Source organism: Eutrigla gurnardus, assembly GCF_963514095.1.
Source record: "Eutrigla gurnardus genome assembly, chromosome: 2".
Taxonomy (NCBI): Eukaryota; Metazoa; Chordata; class Actinopteri; order Perciformes; family Triglidae; genus Eutrigla; species Eutrigla gurnardus.
Window position 1 is genome coordinate 28,206,388 of NC_139916.1, and position 19,679 is coordinate 28,226,066.

At 41.8% G+C, this 19,679-nt stretch overlaps 1 protein-coding gene across 1 annotated transcript in view; it reads left to right on the forward strand.

Moving 5' to 3' along the window:
* Positions 1-19,679, forward strand: part of ptprt (protein tyrosine phosphatase receptor type T) — a gene marked incomplete at its 5' end in the record, with an annotated part of 328,852 nt that overhangs the window by 182,029 nt on the left and 127,144 nt on the right. Inside the window, 3 exons of the mRNA XM_084025273.1 lie at positions 6,206-6,407; positions 9,316-9,418; positions 13,755-14,031. Of these exons, the coding sequence (XP_083881399.1) occupies positions 6,206-6,407; positions 9,316-9,418; positions 13,755-14,031 (582 nt within the window). The remainder of the gene's footprint in view (positions 1-6,205; positions 6,408-9,315; positions 9,419-13,754; positions 14,032-19,679) is intronic.

Consider the following 19,679-nt stretch of genomic DNA (forward strand, 5'->3'; position numbering starts at 1 on the left):
GATTTAAATGTGTTTTAACTTAGTTTTTTACGATTGTTTACACACTAAAATAAAAATGTCCACACAATTTGCGAAATTCTACTCCAAGGAGCAAAACACCTCCACAGATTTGCACAACATTACACACAATGTCTGCTTCACCCTTTTTGCAAACCATTACACAGGGATTTGTGGGAAACTCTACACACATTTTCACACCTTAGACACAGATAAGGATTGTGAGGTTACTTCCTTGTCATTACAAAGCCCCGGATTGCCAATGACCACACTAGTGAACAAATTGGATAATCACATCCACCAAGTGTGGAAGCACACATGTGCTTATTTGAAAACGCAGCACTCAGGTGTGCTATAAAAGGCAGCAGGTGAGTTCACCTGTCTTCAACAAAAATGGAAGGAGCTAGAAGAAGAGTGAGAATGAGAGGGGGAGCTCAAAGAGGAGATGAAGGCGGTAGAGGAAGAGGAGAAGGAGGTAGAGGAGGAGGCCCAGGTAGAGGAAGAGGAGAAGAAGGAGATAGAAGAAGAGGTAGATGAAATAAATACTTGAAATATTTAGTCTGCAGCATCAGTGTTGTGCTTGTGCTTGGTAAGTTTATAGTAGGCCTTTTTGTGTACATTCTCCCTATATCTCAAACTAATCATGAAGAATGTTGTGGGTTTGTCAATATTTTTTTGACATCTAAATTATCCCTTACATAACAATGTCTGGCCAAAAATCTAGCACATGCTATTTCCTAAAATCAGTTTTTTTACAAATGTGTTTTTTTTATTTATCACAGCGTGTGAAACTGGCTGCAATAGTGTCTGATCATTGAGGACTGTGTTGGTTAAATGAAAACTAATAGCATTTTCACAAATATGTGTATATGTTTTGATTGAAGTGTGTATGTTTTGACTGAAGTGTGTCATTTTGCAAACGATCTAGGAATTATGCAAATTGAGTGTGGTGTTTGGATAATTGTGATTATATTTTGAAAAAAAGAACCAGGTTTTCAAAAAACTGTAAAACACTCTTGGTTTTGTAGCACAAAGTTGAGCTGACCAGCAGAAGAAAACAATACTAGTCATTGAGGTACTTTAGTTTGGAAGTTGTGCTGAGCGACACCAAAAAAAATGGAATTCCAGTCCAAATGAATCAGTAGATTTAAACTCTTGTCTTGACTATTTCACAACCTGTACTGAGAGTGTGTTTTATGGTTACATTACTACACAGATGAAGACGGATGCACTCAGATCATCAGAACAAACACATACATTTAGAAATATCTGCACACACGGAAACACGCTTTTCCAAAAGGCCAAATCTTAACTATCAAACAGCAGCCCTGATACATTCCCACACAACTAAACTACTTTGTGAATTACGTTTCTAGTGAAACCTATTTTGTGGTGGATTATGTTTGCTCTTGACATATCACAAATGAGTTTCAAAGGAGTCTGTGGAGGTCCAGGTAGGGAGGAGGTCTGGGTGGTGGACGGGTCAAAAACACAGGACTTTCACCAGGAGACTGATGTTAGTAGTTTTGTTGTGCTTTTGTTGATTTTCAGTGTCATAGTTATTTTAATACAAACCAAGATGTTTTTACTAAACCGAAACAAGTAGTGTGTCTTGTTTTGTTTTGTTTCCTTGACCATCAAACTTTTTAATACTGAAACTGCTTGGTTTTCCTGGTTTCCCTGGAAACCTAATTGAGAGTTGTTTTTGTATGGGAACATACTGTAATTTAGTAGGAAACATGATGAAAACCATAAATGATGACACATCCAGGTCTACTACACACTAACTCTCTTCAGGCCTTTGGAGCCACATAATCTCTTTACTGTTTTTGCTGTGTTTTCTGGAGTCAATCAACGGTGTCTGCGTTTAGATAGAACCAACGGTGTCTGCGTTTAGATAGAACCAACGGTGTCTGCGTTTAGATAGAACCAACGGTGTCTGCGTTTGGATAGAACCAACGGTGTCTGCGTTTAGATAGAACCAACGGTGTCTGCGTTTAGATAGAACCAACGGTGTCTGCGTTTGGATAGAACCAACGGTGTCTGCGTTTAGATAGAACCAACGGTGTCTGCGTTTAGATAGAACCAACGGTGTCTGCGTTTGGATAGAACCAACGGTGTCTGCGTTTAGATAGAACCAACGGTGTCTGCGTTTAGATAGAACCAACGGTGTCTGCGTTTGGATAGAACCAACGGTGTCTGCGTTTGGATAGAACCAACGGTGTCTGCGTTTAGATAGAACCAACGGTGTCTGCGTTTGGATAGAACCAACGGTGTCTGCGTTTAGATAGAACCAACGGTGTCTGCGTTTAGATAGAACCAACGGTGTCTGCGTTTAGATAGAACCAACGGTGTCTGCGTTTAGATAGAACCAACGGTGTCTGCGTTTAGATAGAACCAACGGTGTTGCAGAACGAGTGAGACGTCCCACTGTACGGCCGCGGTCTCGTCTATGGACTCATCGTCCGTGTGACGTATTCAATGAGCATCGGAAATCTGATTAGCTCGATGCATCAAAACAACCACGAGAGGTGAACTATTGCTCGCCTCGCATATTTACACGACTCTTCAACAAGTGAAGTTGCTGCATCATATACATGTGGATGTGTAGAACGGCGGCCTCGTACGAGCAACTACCGGATTTTTATCTCCTTTGGATCCACGCTTTGAGCTCGTTAAAACTGCCGGCGCGTCTTCGCTATGTCACGTCTTTTCCGCCTCGGGTGCTCGGAGCGTTGAGATAGAACGCTGTATCGCCTGTCTTGCCTCTGATGCAGCTCTGTGACGACCTCCGTTGGCGTAATATTCTGTTACACCTTTCTGCCTCGGCAAGCGTTTGGACTGACGACGGGATGTAATAACGGTGGAATACTCCCGCAACGAAAAGGCCGTCTAAAGGGGGCTTCTCTCTCTCTCTCTCTCTCTCTCTCTCTCTCTCTCTCTCTCTCTCTTGCTGTCTCTCTCTCACATACATTAGCACATTCACACGTTCACACTTCACCACTCCAGCAGGCCCACTTGAAGTGAGGCCCCCAGCTGTCAGTGCTTTTGATACGAGTCTGCTGATGGAGAGGCGAAGGCCGCCCGCCGTCCACCACTGTGAAGTGTTGAGATCCTCCTGTCACATTGACTCACACATCACCTCCGGTGGCCATTTTAACAGGCAGCTAGCGTCCACCTACGTCACTTCGTCTACTCGTTCCCTCTCGTAGAGTCTCTCTCAGCCTCACTTTGGATCTGGCGTTTCTCTCTTCGTCAATCTCAGTCTTCATCCTTCTCTTTCCCACCATTTTGTATCACTCTCTTTCTTCCTGTTCCAATAAAACTCAGTATATTATCATGTATAAAAACTGAATATGAGCCACTCTCAATGTGAGCTAGAACTTGCCTTCCCGCCTCAAGTTTAGTTTCCAATTCATGAAGATGAACAGTTTGCACATTAAATGAATTCATTGAACCTCATTCATTACAGCTCTGTGTTGTAGTCTCTCTCTCTCTCTCTCTCTCTCTCTCTCTCTCTCTCTCTCTCTCTCTATGACTCTGCTTCATTCTTCTGCTGTGTTCATACTAAACACAAAGAAACTTTTTCACCTTTTCTGACTTTGACCGCGGGATCCTTTGTGTTTATTTGTGTCACTCATCCTGCATGCACCAGAGAGGATGGGAGACACCTCCATGCAGACACCAAAGATGGTTCATCAATCAAACAGGAAGTGTAAACATGCTGCCATCCAGGACTCATTCCTGCAGGACTCGACATGAATGTGATTTAAGTTTGATTAGAAGATATTTAGTTATTGGATATTTTCTTATTTCTCATTAGTTTGTGTAAACATGATGCTCCACTGATGCTGCTGAGAAAGTTTCATCAAGAAAAAAAACAAACAGAGGACATGAAACGTGAACCGTTGAGCTGCAGCAGCTCCAAAAGATTGAGAAACATTTACAACTCGTTCTCACTGCAAATGCGTCAAATAATAAGCTTGGACACCTACGCTCATGTAGCGTGTCAGCGTTTGCATGTAAGGCAGCCACCCACTGTATTATGGGTAGAGTAACAGACGTAGAATAAAGAGAGAGATACTTCACATGGAGGGGAGTTCAATATTTTTCTCTGAAATTTGCTATTTTACTCTCACAGAATATCTGCGTTATTTATCATAGACTATTATTTTAGGACTTCCTAAACCTTCAATATCTCAAGTACCCCCTGTAGTACTCCAAAGTACCCCCATTTGAGAAACACTGGCCTAAACATAACTGAGTTTATTTTGAAAAGAGACTATGCATGTAATTAGCATATATTGACACACTGTTTTATTCATTATTGTCCTCTCCTTCTCACCATATATATATATATAGTATTTTTTATTCTGACTTGAGGCTGAAAGACAAACTGAATTACTTACAGATCCTGAAATACACACAGACACCCATTTGGAGAAAAAGTATTATAAATCGATCAAATTAATAATTATTTAAATGTCAACATTATGAATGAATCTCAGAACTATTTAGTACAGTTCTACTAAATCATATTTTTTCTGTAGATTCCATTGAGTTGAGTACATTGTCAAACTACGGGTGATATCACATGGACTCTGTCCACTTACAGAACCCTCAAACAGGGCCAAGATGTCCTCACTCAGAAGGTTTAAACTAGTCCTCACAAAGATACAAACCAGACACACACACATACACACACACACACACACACACACACACATACTTTATGAAGGGTTGAAATGTGTTTGAGGTGGAATTGCTATTTTTTTCCGCCAGTCAATAATCTTTTGTACTGAATGTCATTCACAATGACAGCTGTTCTAGCATGCGCGTGTATATGTGTGTGTGTGTGTGTGTGTGTGTGTGTGTTGTGGAAACTTGCCAGTAGCAACATTACAACACATATTGACGGTTCTTTTAACAGCAGAACTATTGAAGTGTTTCTGCCAGTTTAGTGGCTGCGGGTCAATTTGCTCCATTTGTTCCAAACTCAGAGGAGAAACAATGAAGTGCAGTAAAACTTCATTTTATCACCATGTGACGTGTAATGACCTGTAATGAGGTCAAATCAATGTTTGTTTGGGACTAAACACAAACAATTTATAATTTGCTTAACTGTGCAAAGAAAGACAGAAAGCAAAATACACAAGATAAGTAATAATTTAGCCTTCAATTCATCACCAAAAAAACATAATACATTCATAGCCATTACAGTCCTTTATAAAGAAAATAAGAGAGCTTCACATCCTCAATGTTCAATAATGATTGAAGGACTGATGAAAAGGCAGCAATGATACTAAACTCTTCAGCTGGAATTAATCACATTTAAATCTATATTTGAAACTAAACATTCAATCAAACGACTGTGATGTGAAATGAGAAACTGCAGAGAATGAGTGCTACAAAGCTTTCAGCATCTTTGAGCTCATTGTTGCACTTTCACAGCCCAAAGCTTTCTTCTGTGATTGAATCTCAAGAAGTTGGTCAAAACCAGCAGAAACCAGACTGACTGTTATCAAGTTTCCCTGTCTGCTGGATGGATACATATGCAAATGTCTATATGTAGGTAGACGGACAGGAAGAAAGGTAGGAAGACAGGCAGGTAGACAGGTAGGTACACAGGCATGTAGGCTGGTGGACAGGCATGCAACTAGGTAGGCAGGTATGGAGGGAGACAGGTATGGAGGTAAACAGATTTGTTGGTAGACAGGTATGTAGGCTGGTGGACAGGTAGGTAACTAGGTAGACAGGTATAGAGGTAGCCAGACAGGAATGTGGGTATACAGGTATGTAGACAGACAGGTATGCAGGTACACAGTTATGTAGGTAGGTAGACAGGTATGTAGGTATGTAGACAGGTATGTAGGTAGGTTAACAGGTATGTAGTTAGGTAGACAGGTAGGTAGGTACACATGTATATAGGTAGATAGACAGGTAACAGGTAGGTGGACAAATGGGTGGAAAGGTAGGTAGACAGACAGGTGGATAGCTTCTTTGTGTTTTTTTGTCAGAACATTTGAATTGTGTATTTCTGTAGGAATGTGAAGAGAATTTAAGTAAACACACACACAAAAAGAAAAATCATGTCTAACATATGTTACCCACCTCATAACTTTAATGAAGCAACAACACTAAACAAATGAATACTGTATGCTAAGCTAATGTTAGCTAAGCTAAATTGAAATGTGTCTCGTGTCACCAGATCACTTACAAAGCCCTGAGCTCGTTGGACCCCAGCGCCGACCTGACCACCCAGAGGGGACGGGTGTTCAAGCTGAGGAACGAGACCCTCCACCTGTTTGTAGGCCTCTACCCAGGGACCACGTACTTCTTCACCCTCAAAGCCTCCACCAACAAGGGCTTTGGCCCACCCATCACCACCCGCATCAGCACCAAGATAGCAGGTAAAACGTCCTCGTCCTGTCTGATCCGTCCATGTGTCCTTTCACTGCCGCTGGCATTTGTTTGGTCTTTGCTCTGACAAAGGCCTCGCAGCTCGTTTGTGCTTATTATTACAATAATAGCAGGTGGAGATGGAGGCTTGTTTGTTGGCTGGGTGCTGGTTTGGCATGTCACTCAGCGTCTCTTTGAATGCGACGGTCTGACTTTGTGTTTGCCTCTTTGTTTGTCTGACTGACTGTTTTCATATCTGGTCCTCATGGTCCAAACAAAATGTCAAAGGCACGAACAAATGAGAAAAACAATCTTCATTTGGGGCAGAAAGTGTGAAATGACCTCACGTGTTGAAGCATTTCTTTATTTCGGACGTTTCTATTAGTATTCAAGCTGTCAGGGGAAGGTTGTTCTTTGTTGTTTAAATGACAAAATGACTGATGCTAAAGAAAAGCCCTTCACTTTCTCTCTAAATTCTTTATTTCTGTGATTCTCTGCACTTTACACTTCTTTTGTCTGCTGTTTCAATCCAGTCCAGTCTCACATCATGAAATAGTCATCGAAGGCAATTCATTCGTTTCATGATCAGGAAAAGTAATAGTCCATTTGAATGTCTCTCAACACTAAAACAATGTCAAATTAAAGTTAATTAGGATCCTTTTTCATGGTGGACACATGAGCTAGACCACGTGACCCTAACCCTTACCGTGCAACGTCCAGGTAGTGATGTAGTATTAAATATTTAGGAAGGCTACTTATTGTGGGGAGGTGGGCGTATCGCAGAGTTTTGTTGTGACATGACGCGTTTGTGACATTTTCATTAAGCTAACGTTGGTTTTGTTGTCTAAACCTAACGTAGATTTTGTCTGAACCTAAAGTTCAGTCAGGACCACTTTGTCAAAAAGAATCTTTATTTATTTGCACAAGTTTCATTTGGCGGTATGGTACTGTTCTGGGACTCCCTGCTCTTCCACGCGCTTGCGTGGAAAGCCTGAGGCAGGAAGAGCACCTTCCTGCCCTTCATGAGCCATCATGAACGGCATAAGCAGGGAGCGTAGCAGCAAGAAAAACCCCCAGACAGAGCAGAGCAACCAACAAGAACAAAGGTAAGGTACATAACAGATGACAGGAGGAGCTGGGGTGGAGGTGGGTTGAAAAAGCCGGCAGAGGAAGCAATGAGGGAGGTCAGGCTAGAGCGGTTTAAATAGCGCGCTCTGAATGCAGTTTCCCAATAGGAAGCGAGCACGGGGAGTCAGCTGAGCCGTCAGCTGATCTCCTCGGTTTTGACAGCTACGCTGTTGCTGCTGATTTAGAGCTTGACGTCGTGGCCTGCCAGAACTAACGCTACGCTTGATTTGGTTTTGTTGTTTAAACCTCACGTTTTTTTTTTTTGTTGTCTAGACCTAACGTTGGTTTTGTTGTCTAAACCTAACGTTGGTTTTGTTGTCTAAACCTAACGTTGGTTTTGTTGTCTAAACCTAACGTTGGTTTTGTTGTCTAAACCTAATGTTGGTTTTGTTGTCTTAACCTAACGTTGGTTTTGTTGTCTAAACCTAACGTTGGTTTTGTTGTCTAAACCTAATGTTGGTTTTATTGTCTAAACCCAACGTTGGTTTTGTTGTCTAAACCTAACGTTGGTTTTGTTGTCTAAACCTAATGTTGGTTTTGTTGTCTTAACCTAACGTTGGTTTTGTTGTCTAAACCTAACGTTGGTTTTGTTGTCTAAACCTAATGTTGGTTTTATTGTCTAAACCTAACGTTGGTTTTGTTGTCTAAACCTAACGGTCGTTGGTGTTGTAATGAAATGTTGACCCGACTGACAGAAAAAAAGGGGAGGGGGAAGGTTTGGCCACTAATGAAACTTCCAACTTAAATACATTATTTTTTAAAGTGGTGCTGGGCCAATCTCAAAAAAAGTAGTAGACACTTTGTAGTTTAACGTCATATACAAGTACAGCCTTATTTGAATTATTTCCTTGTTATTATTTAAGCATAAATACATCAGAACTATTTTCCTGAATACAAAAAGAGATATTAATGTTTATTAATCTTACTACATTACTGAACCCAGATGAGATATGAAGCAGTTATGAATCTCCATGTTTACAGAAATGTTCATATCCGTTCAGGTACACTCATTCAGGACTCCGTCTCTTTCTCTGGACTATATCTACAGTTGATAACGGCTCCATTAAACCTTTTATCTGCTGATAGCTGTGACAGCCAACAGGCTCTGTGTTGTTTTATGATGGTGGTGGACTAACAGCTGAAAGATAACCTACACTACTACAAAGAAACACAAATGTAATAGCTTGCAAGCACTTTAGGATCTGGAGAATACAAATAGCACTATTCACTATCAAATAAAAGTCAAATGAAAGGATACTTACAACACTAATAAATGTCTTCTGTAGTCCTGTTTGGACCACGAAGGACTGTACAGGCGTCATCAGCATACAAGCGGCGTCCTGTCTGTAAATGGCTACAGTGACCTTTCCATCCGTCCAACAACATGTTGCTAAGAGTTAAGATAAAACACCCGCACTTAACGGAGACATCTCCGTCCAAATGTCACGCCGCCTCCAATCTTCATTATCTCATTCAGAGGCTGACGGGGGAAGAAATTTCAATTAAAGGACGCAGACAGATGGGGGAGGGGCTGCTGCTGCACCTCCAGTGTGACAGCATGACGGATGGCAAATGAAAAACATTCCATAGGATCCCTTTTCCTGGTGGACACATGAATTATACGCATGCATGTGACCAGGCAATGTCCATAGCGAGTGATGTAGTGTTTGATATTGAGGACCACATGAATAGATGGCATCATCAACCTCTGACACTTGACTTCACTTGGATCCTTCACTCACCAAATGGTTTCATGCTTGTAAATGTCCCTTTCTGTGTTCTTCCCATCAGCTCCTATGATGCCAGAGTATGAGTCTGAGGCCGCCTTGAATGAGACGGAGACCACCATCACCATCCTCTTAAAGCCCGCCCAGTCACGTGGAGCACCAATCAGGTGAGTTCTCACCTTTGTTTTCTTTTTCTATAAGTTGTATATATTCATATTTATTTCATTTCCTCTTCTCCTCCCCTCTCCAACCTCCTCTCCTCTCTGTCCAGCTACTCTCCTCATTTCCTCTTCTCCTCCCCTCTCCAACCTCCTCCTCTCCGTCAATCTACTCTCCTCATTTCCTCTTCTCCTCCCCTCTCCAACCTCCTCCTCTCCTCTCCGTCCATATACTCTCCTCATTTCCTCTTCTCCTCCCCTCTGCAACCTCCTCCTCTCCTCTCCGTCCATCTACTCTCCTCTCCGCCCATCTACTCTCCTCATTTCCTCTTCTCCTCCACTCTCCAACTTCCTCCTCCTCTCCTCTCCTCCCATCTACTCTCCTCTCGTTTCCTCTTCTCCTCCCCTCTCCAACATTCTCCTCTCCTTCCATCTACTCTCATGTCCTCTTCTCCTCTCTCCCCCTCTCTTGTTGTACTCTTTTTTCATCCTCTATCATCCCCTCTCCTTCCCTCCTCTTTCCTTACTCCCTTTTCTTTCATCCCTTCCCCTCTCCTCCCCTCTTTTTTCCCCTCTCTTTCATCCTCCTTCCTCCCCTCTCCACCGGCTTTTTTCACCCACTCCTCTCTCCTTTTCTTCATTCAAATATCCTCCCCATCTCTTACTTTCCCCTCTTTCCATTCTCCTTCCTCCCCGTCTCCTCCAAAATCATGTTGGCAGAAAATGACATGTTTAGAAAGAAGACGCATCATAGAAGACATGTTTCCTTACTTAAACAGTCCCCCAATCATGTGTTGCAAAGTTGCATTAAAATTATAATATCGACTCATTTTAATATTTTGAACACTGATAAGAATCAGCATCGTCACCATTCAGTGGGTCCATGTGTTCTTTATAGCAAATCACATTTAAATTAATGGCTTCTGTCTCACTGCTTTTGTTTCAACGCAAATCTCATTTATTCCGTTTCTCATTTTTTCAGCGCCGTGTTTTTTTAATTAAAAGTTGGCTTTGAACATGTGATCCCATCAGTTTCACTGGTGTGGAGGAGAACATAATTCTGTGGTTGCCTTCAGGGAAATACGGCTCCAACGGGGGGGAGAATACACATCACTAGAATTTAGACTCGGGGAAATGGGTTTGAGAAATGTGAGCGTGGGTCAGCGGTTTCCTGTTAATTTCCGTAAATCCCATACCTCTCCATTTATCACCCACACATGGCAAATATATGCGGTGTTGAATCGGGCTGTGGTCCAAATCACCTCCGTCTTTATGTGTGCATCAGCCGCACATAAGCTGCTTGACGTGTTTGCTTATTATCCATGTTTTTTTTTCACGTTTTAAGTGCGAACAGATGTAGGTGTGTAGCAGAGAACAGACATCTGTTGGTTAATGAGCGCGCTAATGTTTATTTTCCTTTATTCTGAGGAGATCAGAGCATCTCCAGTTCTGGAGCATCGATGAGATGTGTTTAGTGGAATGGCTGAGCTGGGAGGAGCAGCTGCACGACATTTATGCACATCAGCACGCCGGCACCGACGAATACATGAGTGCATTCACGCAAACGCACTCAGAGGAGGGAAGGCAGATGTAAAAGTTAACAGTGGATATCGGCGCACATTTACAGTGGATATCGGCGCACATTTGCTCATCGACAGAAATACAAAAAATGTTCAACATAATCTCATGGCAGCTTTTGAAATACTCACTAAATACTAACAATGATTGGTTTCCTGTTCACAGACACTATTTGTCTCCACTGTGGGACATGTTTTCATGTCTCTCAGCACTAAAACAATGTCAATGTAATGTTAATTACCACAAGTCTTTCATCGGGAGGGATGTTAGTGTCCCATTAGAACCAAGTTTTATATGTTATATGTTTGGCTCTTTAACTACACGTTTTAAACAATTTGAAACTGAGACCATTTGGTCCAGAAACATATTATGTAACTAAGCGTGTAGTTTAGTTGTATGGGAACCTAATTTTTCCCATTTCCCCCCCACAATTCCTTACTTTTTAAATATCCCGACTTAACGTAATGTTAGTTCGCAAAAATGTCCCCACTGTTCAGAAAAGTTCAAATTGATATTATCTTCCTACTCCCTGTCCTTCTCTTGTACTCGGCCGCTGAAAATGCATTCATTTGAAATGGATAGGTCACCATAAAAGGTAGAAACAGCAAAGAGTGAGAGAGAGAGAGAGAGAGAGAGAGAGAGAGAGAGAGAGAGAGAGAGAGACTCATCTTTAGTCATCAGCAATTATGTTTTATGAAAGCTGCCAAACATACATCTCCCTAATTGCGTATAATTGTGAAGTGAGTTCTTGGCATGGAGGATGGAGCAAATGAGGGAGGGCAGAGTTTGTCCTGATGGCGAAAGGGGCCCTCAGCCATTCATGGAGCCTCACACACTTACATGTCACAAAACAAAGAGAAGAAAAATAAATATGTATACATTTAATTAAAGAAAACTCTGTGAAAATATGGACCAATGTACCGGTTTTATTATGAAGGACATGTCCGGATCTACTTTTCCCTTTTTTCCATATTTTTATATTACACATTGAATCGTGGGAAAGAGCATTAGATTTTCTGATTTGGAGAAACCTTCCTCACACTTATACGACGGCGTATTAGGGCCACTGTCGAAAAAAAAAAAAAAACGGTGCCGAGAGAGGTGGGCAATATTCTGAGATTAAAAGTCACAAATTTGCTAGCTTTAAAGTGGCAAATTTGTGACTTTAAAACTAGCAAATTTGCGAGTTTTAAAGTGGCAAATTTGCTAGTTTATTACGATGCTAACAACCTGCATTTATGCTAGCTAACTTCGCTTCCGAATGTCGCTTTTATCCTTCTAATTAATTCATCCCAACGTGTGAGGCCCTTAAGGTAATGGCTGTTGATGGTTATTGTTGGTTAATTTTATATGGGCCAAATTTTATATGGGCCAAATTGTCATCTTATTTGTGTTTATTGAGCAGGTAGTTTGCCTAAACTAGCGGTAGCTTTCACTTGTTGTCATAGCAACGGCAAACATCCGGGTCAAGCTACGTGATTACTTCCTCTATGACCGCTAGCTTAGCCAAACCACCCGATCAACAAACACACATACCGTAAGATGACAATTTGGCCCATATAAAATTAACCAACACTAACCATCAAGAGCCATCACCCTAAGGACCTTAGCAAAGCATTGACACACGGGATGGATTAATTAGAAAGATAAAAGCTACATTCATGGGAAGTTAGCTAGCATAAATGCCGGTTGTTAGCATCGTAATAAACTAGCAAATTTGTCACTTAAAAACTAGCAAATTTGTGACTTTTTTCTCAGGATATTGCCCACCTCGGCTCCGTTTTTTTTTTTTTTTTCCTTACAGTGGCCCTAATACTCCGTTGTACACTTCTGTGGTAAAAATAAAAAATAATTTATGTTCAGGAGTTAATGTTAGTAACGTTGCTCAGCTCTCGTAAACCGTTGACGTTACCATATACATTTGATAATGGAATTAATGTTTTAATATAAATCATTTTTGTCCAACATGGCTGTGAATGGTACAGTCCAAATACTGTGAATGTACAGAATTTTCCCTTTTAGTGTTGAAGGAAATGTCCATGAAGAACAGAAACGTAACAATACGGAACAATACCGTAAAATAACAGTGCAACGGTAAACAAAGAAATATGTTTTGCATAATTGTAATGAATAAAGATTTCACTTCTCTCTCTGTGTGTGTGTGTGTCTAATATCACAAAAAGTGTGTAGTGTTTTGTTAGATGTCTGTTGTAGAATGTCATACAAGTGAAAAGCAGAACATGTGTTTGTGTTTTTGTTTTCTTTCTTGAAGCAAAGGTAAAAGTCTTCACTTTTACTGTTTGTAATTGGTACGTTTGTGCTGATTCAGCACAGGAAATGATCTGCCAACTACTTTGTTTGCATCTGTTCCTCTGACTGAAACAGGTGATCACCTTCTGTATGAATGATCAAAAAGGAATAACAAGTTGAATGTAAAATGTAGTGCCTCTTGTGTAACAGCACAATGCAAATGGGTGCTTAATGAGTGTCGTGCCTGACCTGACCAAGCTGATTATTTGATGCCTTAACTAAATTAATTTCTAAATTCACCTGTTTTAAGAGTTCAAATTATCCCAAAAGTATCCTCATTAAAATACCATTTTAAAATATAATTTTTGACGAGGGTAGAAACACAATATTGACATTTTACCAAAATAAAATGACAGATTGAAAAAGAAAGAAATCTCCTAAACTAGTTAGTGCTGGACTACATATTTCCTCCATCTCTCAGGTTACTAATACCTCTCTTATCTTCTTGTGCTTCCAGCTCCTACCAGCTCGTTGTGAAGGAGGAGCGCAAGTCAAAGACCCGCCGCGCCGCCTCCGAAGCCCCCGAGTGTTTCTCTGCCCCCGTCAGCTTCCGGAACGCCTCCGTCTTGGACTCGCCGTACTACATCGCGGCTGAACTGCCGCCGTCCAGCCTCAACGCTGTCCAGCCGTTCACAGTGGGAGACAACAAGAGCTACGGAGGTTACTGGAACCCTCCGCTGTCACCGGCCAAGAGCTACAGCATCTACTACCAGGCCATGAGTCGAGCCAATGGGGTGAGTCCAAACGTTGTTGTCAATATTGTCATACTCACATTGTTCATCCATCAACGATATATGCAAATACATTACCAAAGAAACATACATCATCTAGAACCAACCAATTCCAACCAGTAATATGACATCCATCAATGTGAAACTTTTAGCGAGAAGCGCGATGTTGTAGAAGTCACAATACTTAAGTCAGGATATGATATTATTATGATACTTTAGTCTCGATATGATATGATGTCATGATTTGTAAGTCTTGATTTGATATAAATGTGATTTTAAACATGTGTTAAACATTTGCAATATGCTGGCTATTATGTTTTCAACTGTAATTAATTCATTTTGTCAACGTGTTTTAATAAGATTTCACTCCGTTCACCTCAGTTCAATCATTCTTATTGCAGCTAAAGTCAGACTGACCAAGACTTTATTTTATCCAACCTCATGTCAATCAGCTGATTTTACCCATGAACACACCAGAAAAACCTCAGCACCATCTAGTGGACTGACGAAGCAATTTTTACCAAAAGGTTCACCTTGTGCAATTTGCAATGTTATCCAGTTTGCTCAATGACTATTAAAAACACTCACATGAACAGGTGCTCTACTCGTCTGCTTTACATTGTTTGGCCACCCCCTAAACATTGCCTTCTGGCAGATTTGTGATTTTTTTTGGTGATATAAATAAACTGAACAGAATTTGGAATCTCGACTCCTAGAATGCACCACTTCCCCTCTTTGTCTAGAGACCCCCGCCTCATAACCCATTCACTACTTGAACTTGCCTTTTGAATTTCCATAATACTCTGAACTCCTGTGAGGGTTGTTTTAATTTTCCACTACCGTAACCACAGTAACTCAGTTTGGCTGATGCCGTGACGTAATTCAATACACACACACACACACTCTAGAATGCAGATTCCCCACAATGCACTCAGGGAGAGAGTGGCTTGTTGCATGATTGAACAGTGTGTGTGCTCTGTATATGTGCAGACTTTAAATCCGGTCACATAAGAATACCTCGTTTGATTGGATCTCAGTCAATCCAATCAGTGTGAGGTTGGTTTGGGTCATGGATTGGTGCAGCTGGGGGCTGGTGGGGGGTTGGTGGGCCGGTGCTGCCGCCATAAACCAAAGGATTTGGTTAGAAAGTCAGGCAGAATGTCTGCACATAATCCATCCTAAAGATAAATTGTTGTTTGAAATACATACTTTTTTCGAACTTCCCAGATAATGCAACTAAAAGAATGTTCTGTTACTGTTTTTGTTGGAGAGTAACGCTGCTAAAGCAGTTAGTTGCGGGAAAGTTTAGGTTCAAAATGTTGGGTTTGCTTCCATTACCAAAACGTCGTCCCTCTGCAGACTCTGTAGCGTTACATCATACATTTCCTCCTTCGCTACCAACACACAAGAACCAATAGAAAGCTTCAACACTTCAACTTCAACAATTATGATTTCTGGACGTTTGTGAAATGCTGACGTTTTTCTGAGGAGGATAATCTTCATGTATAACACCCTTTAGATTTTACCTCTAAAATCAACTAATTGGCGTTTTCATACCTCACAGTCTTGATCATCAAAAAAATCTGGCTCAGGTGTCATCCCCTGACATTGTGGAGCACTTCTTTACAATTGTTTTTGTCTTCACATCTTTCACATCAAATGTACAAAAATGTGACCAGCCACGGCAAAACCAGGAACAAGTCGGCCTCGGGGCATTTTGAGTTATTCACAGATTCTGAAAGTGTAGTTTCTTAGCTTTCCAATGATGTCTAACACATGGAAATAATATTTGACGAAGTTGTGGCAATTTGAATGTATGCTTCTCTGAAAACCGTTCACTGAGAAAACTGGCCTGAAAGATTTGCAAATCTCACCTCACCTCACCTGGCCAGAAAAGAAACACAATGGTGCTCATTTGCATCTCATTCAGATAAGCCCTCCCTCCTACAGTGATATCTGGTAACTGTTAGCCTGCAGGCACGTCTAACTAGCTAGTGCTAATGATTTAGCAACTAGCCTATTGTCCTCAGGTAGGCTAGTTGCTAACCCATTAGCATCACAGTCAATTCAAGCAATGCAACAGGCCCCTTGGCACCTTACTGTAAAATCAGATGCCCACATTACGAGCCAAAAACCTCCCATTACAGCTTAGTTTCGATGTGCATATACTTTTATAACAACAGTACTGAGCTAGCTTAGCTAGCTAAGCAAAGTAGATAACTTGGATGTTAACAGAAACTCACCCCATAAGAAACTGAAAAGTATTCCTGCAGACTTCGTTGGCTCCGATGAAATAAGAGGTCCGGGCGGACTTTCTTTTCGTCTGCGGCTTTTTGGTGGATGCAGTCATCTCCGACGTAACTACTCTATGTCCGTTTGCTCTCTTTCGGCAGCTAAAGAATCCATCCGTATGCTGTACATAAGCTCTTGAGAAAGTTTGTCGCTACATGAATGTCTTCCAAGGAGAGAGTTCTCATTTCTTCTTCCGTAGCATTTGCAGTCAAAGTTACGGATTTCCTCCATTTCGCTGTCTTTATCCCGTTGAAATGTAACCGTAGATATAGAGTCTGATATTTTCCGCTCCGACTTCTCCACTGCGAGGGACACGGACGCTGTATAATTAGCCATGTGTTTCGCTTCTAACGCGCAGCTGATTTGCCGAAAAAATAACAACAGCGCGTGAACGGCCAACAGTGATCAGTATGGAAATGAACAGCATCGCCGTACACGGCCCTGCAGGGACACAGACAACGGCCGTTTTTTTCCGAAACTACAAATACAAAATGTATACTTTTTTACGCGAATTCGTCCCACCCGACTTGTTGCTGGTTTTGCCGTGGCGCGTCACAAATGTAATTTTAATGTGAATATCCCTTCTTTATTTGTATGGACTGTGCCCATAGTGACTTACTATTGTCCCTCGAGGGACACGTGGTATTAAAGGACGGACGAGCTTGTAAGCATGCTAAAATCAGTAGATTTCTCTACAACACATCACAATCCTCCTTCAGAGGACACGCGCTTCCCAGTCAACATCATCCTTTGAAGACCATGAAGGCTGAACCGAGTGGTCTCTGAAACCTTTGTGACAACCTTTGTGGCTCCAGTCACCGAGCAACCAGCAGCGGTTGACCTTAGATCAAAATCATAGAAGAGGTAACCAACATTATATGCATAGTTTTAATAATATAAGAAGTAGACATACCATTTTGGATTTTATCCAACCAGTGAAGGAAGTGACCATGGTTGGACTGTGGAGGAGCGATGGGTGGATCTGATGAACAGCAGAGCAGCACCCCAAGTAGAAACCTTTAAGGATCTGGATCCATCTGGATTCTGGTGTGAAGATGCCAACAAAGTTACCTTCATAATTCAAGGTCAACTTTACAGCATAGTGTTGAAGTCATCTTAGTAGCTAACTGCATTGGTAGCGTGGTAATAACCTGTCAATCACAAGGTAGCCCCGCCTTAAGGCATCGCCTGCTTTCTGGTCTATTTGACTCTAAATGGACCATAATTTAATAAATTAACATCATCCTGTACTGTGTAAGGGTTGAAACTAGAGATTGAGACCATAAACTCATGTTTACAATGTTTACTGAGAAAATAATTTAAGAGAGAAGTAGGGTAATTTGGGGGATTTTATACAATCAGAGAGGAGTTGCCTCCTGACGGCCAGTAGAGAGAATGCAAGTTTAAGGTACTTAAGCTGTGGCTTCACTTTTCAGAACAGAAGGTTGTCTTCTTGTTATATGGTCAAAATGGAACCAGAGATTCTATTTGACTCTTTGTTATCTTATATGATGCTGGAGGATTTGCTTCATGATATACTTTAGAGTTTATACAGCTGCTGATCTGCTGGTTGAGGCCACGTTGATTAAGCTTGTCACAGCAAATCTAGGTTGGGCGGTGAAAGATATAGTTGGATCTTCTGAATCTGGGAAAGAAGGCTGTTTTTCTGAGCTGCATGTCTGTCTTTGAAATGGGAAGCCTCGTCTCAGACACTGTGACGTATTCAGTCTTCAGATGAACCTCAGAACGATGGACACTGAATTGAGATGCCCTCTAGACGTCTCGGACATAACATCAACACTGTAACCTCTTCACATTCTGGTGATAATGTTAGTTCATCTGTTAAAAACTAAATTTGCAGATTGCATCCTTTAAACAAACTAGATGGGATGGTGTCCCATTTAGAAGCCGTCTCCTGCATCATTATCCTGATTAAAGAGGTGTATGAACGGCTGTCTGTCCTCCAGCTCACTTCACAATAAAGCAACGTTCAGGGTCGCACAGCAGCTTCCCGACTTTCTCTGAATGTTTGTTGACGACAGCCCGAGCCCAGCTGGTCTCCTTGAAGGACACGTCTCCTTTAACACATGCAGTCCTTGCATTAGTGCGTCTGTTGTGTTTGTGAAGCTGCAGAAAATCATTTGACTGTGAACAGGCTGCCGAGCCACGACTCACCACGAAAAAAGAATGTCAGGATTTGAATAATATATTCCTTAAATTCAATATCTCCATTATGTTCTGTTGCAGTGGGGATGTGTGAAAGTGATACGGTGTCAATAAAGGATTTAAGTTATCTGCGGTTCTCACAAAGTCCTCTGATTTGTGTAATTTCGTCGCTGTCAGTCATTCTGTGAGAGGAGGTGTCACTTTTTCCCTCATTTGCATTTTAGAGGACTCTGCTGGTTTGTTGGAGTTTGATCTTGTGGATGAAAGTCTATTTCTCGTGGATAATCCAGAGCTCCACCTGTCCATCAAGGAGGACGTCTCTCATCCCTCGTACTCTTTCATTTTCTGTCACGTTGTCTCTGGAGAACATTTAGCAGGAATGATTCCTCAAACCTCCCACTCACTGTTTCTCTTAAAGCAAAGAAAACCCTCCTAAATGCTGTCCATGTCTCACTTGATTTTTCTCAAATGATTTCTCCATCTTTGTCTGTGCATGTTTGTGTCCACTCCTTCACTGTCTTTTCCCTCATCTGATCTCTCCCTCTTTCCTTTCACCTCCTTCAAAGAGAGTGAACTTAACTTTCAGGTCAGTTCCCATAGTAACTGACTGTGAACCTCACCTGCCTGCTGGCAGTTTTTCTTCAACATACCCTGAGTTTCTCCTACATGTCTCCACCTTTTTCCGGAATGGGAACCAACTCAGGGCTGCACGGTGGTGTAGTGGGTAGCACTCTCGCCTCACAGCAAGAGGGTCCTGGGTTCGATTCCCGGGTAGGCCCAGGTTCCTTCTGTGTGGAGTTTGCATGTTCTCCCCGTGTAAGCGTGGGTTCTTTCCGGGTTCTCCGGCTTCCTCCCACAGTCCAAAGACATGCAGGATGGGGATAGGTTGATTGATGACTCTAAATTGCCCGTAGGTGTGAATGTGAGTGTGAATGGTTGTCTGTCTCTACATGTTGGCCCTGTGATAGACTGGCGACCTGTCCAGGGTGTACCCTGCCTTCGCCCAATGACAGCTGGGATCGGCTCCAGACCCCCCGTGACCCTAAAAATACAGGATAAGCAGTAGAAAATGGATGGATGGATGGGAACCAACTCAAAAAAAAAATGCCGTCCTTTCCTCATCACCCTAATCGATATGGAAATGATGATGAGCTTTACGTCGGGAGAGGATTTTGATTATTTACCAATCACAT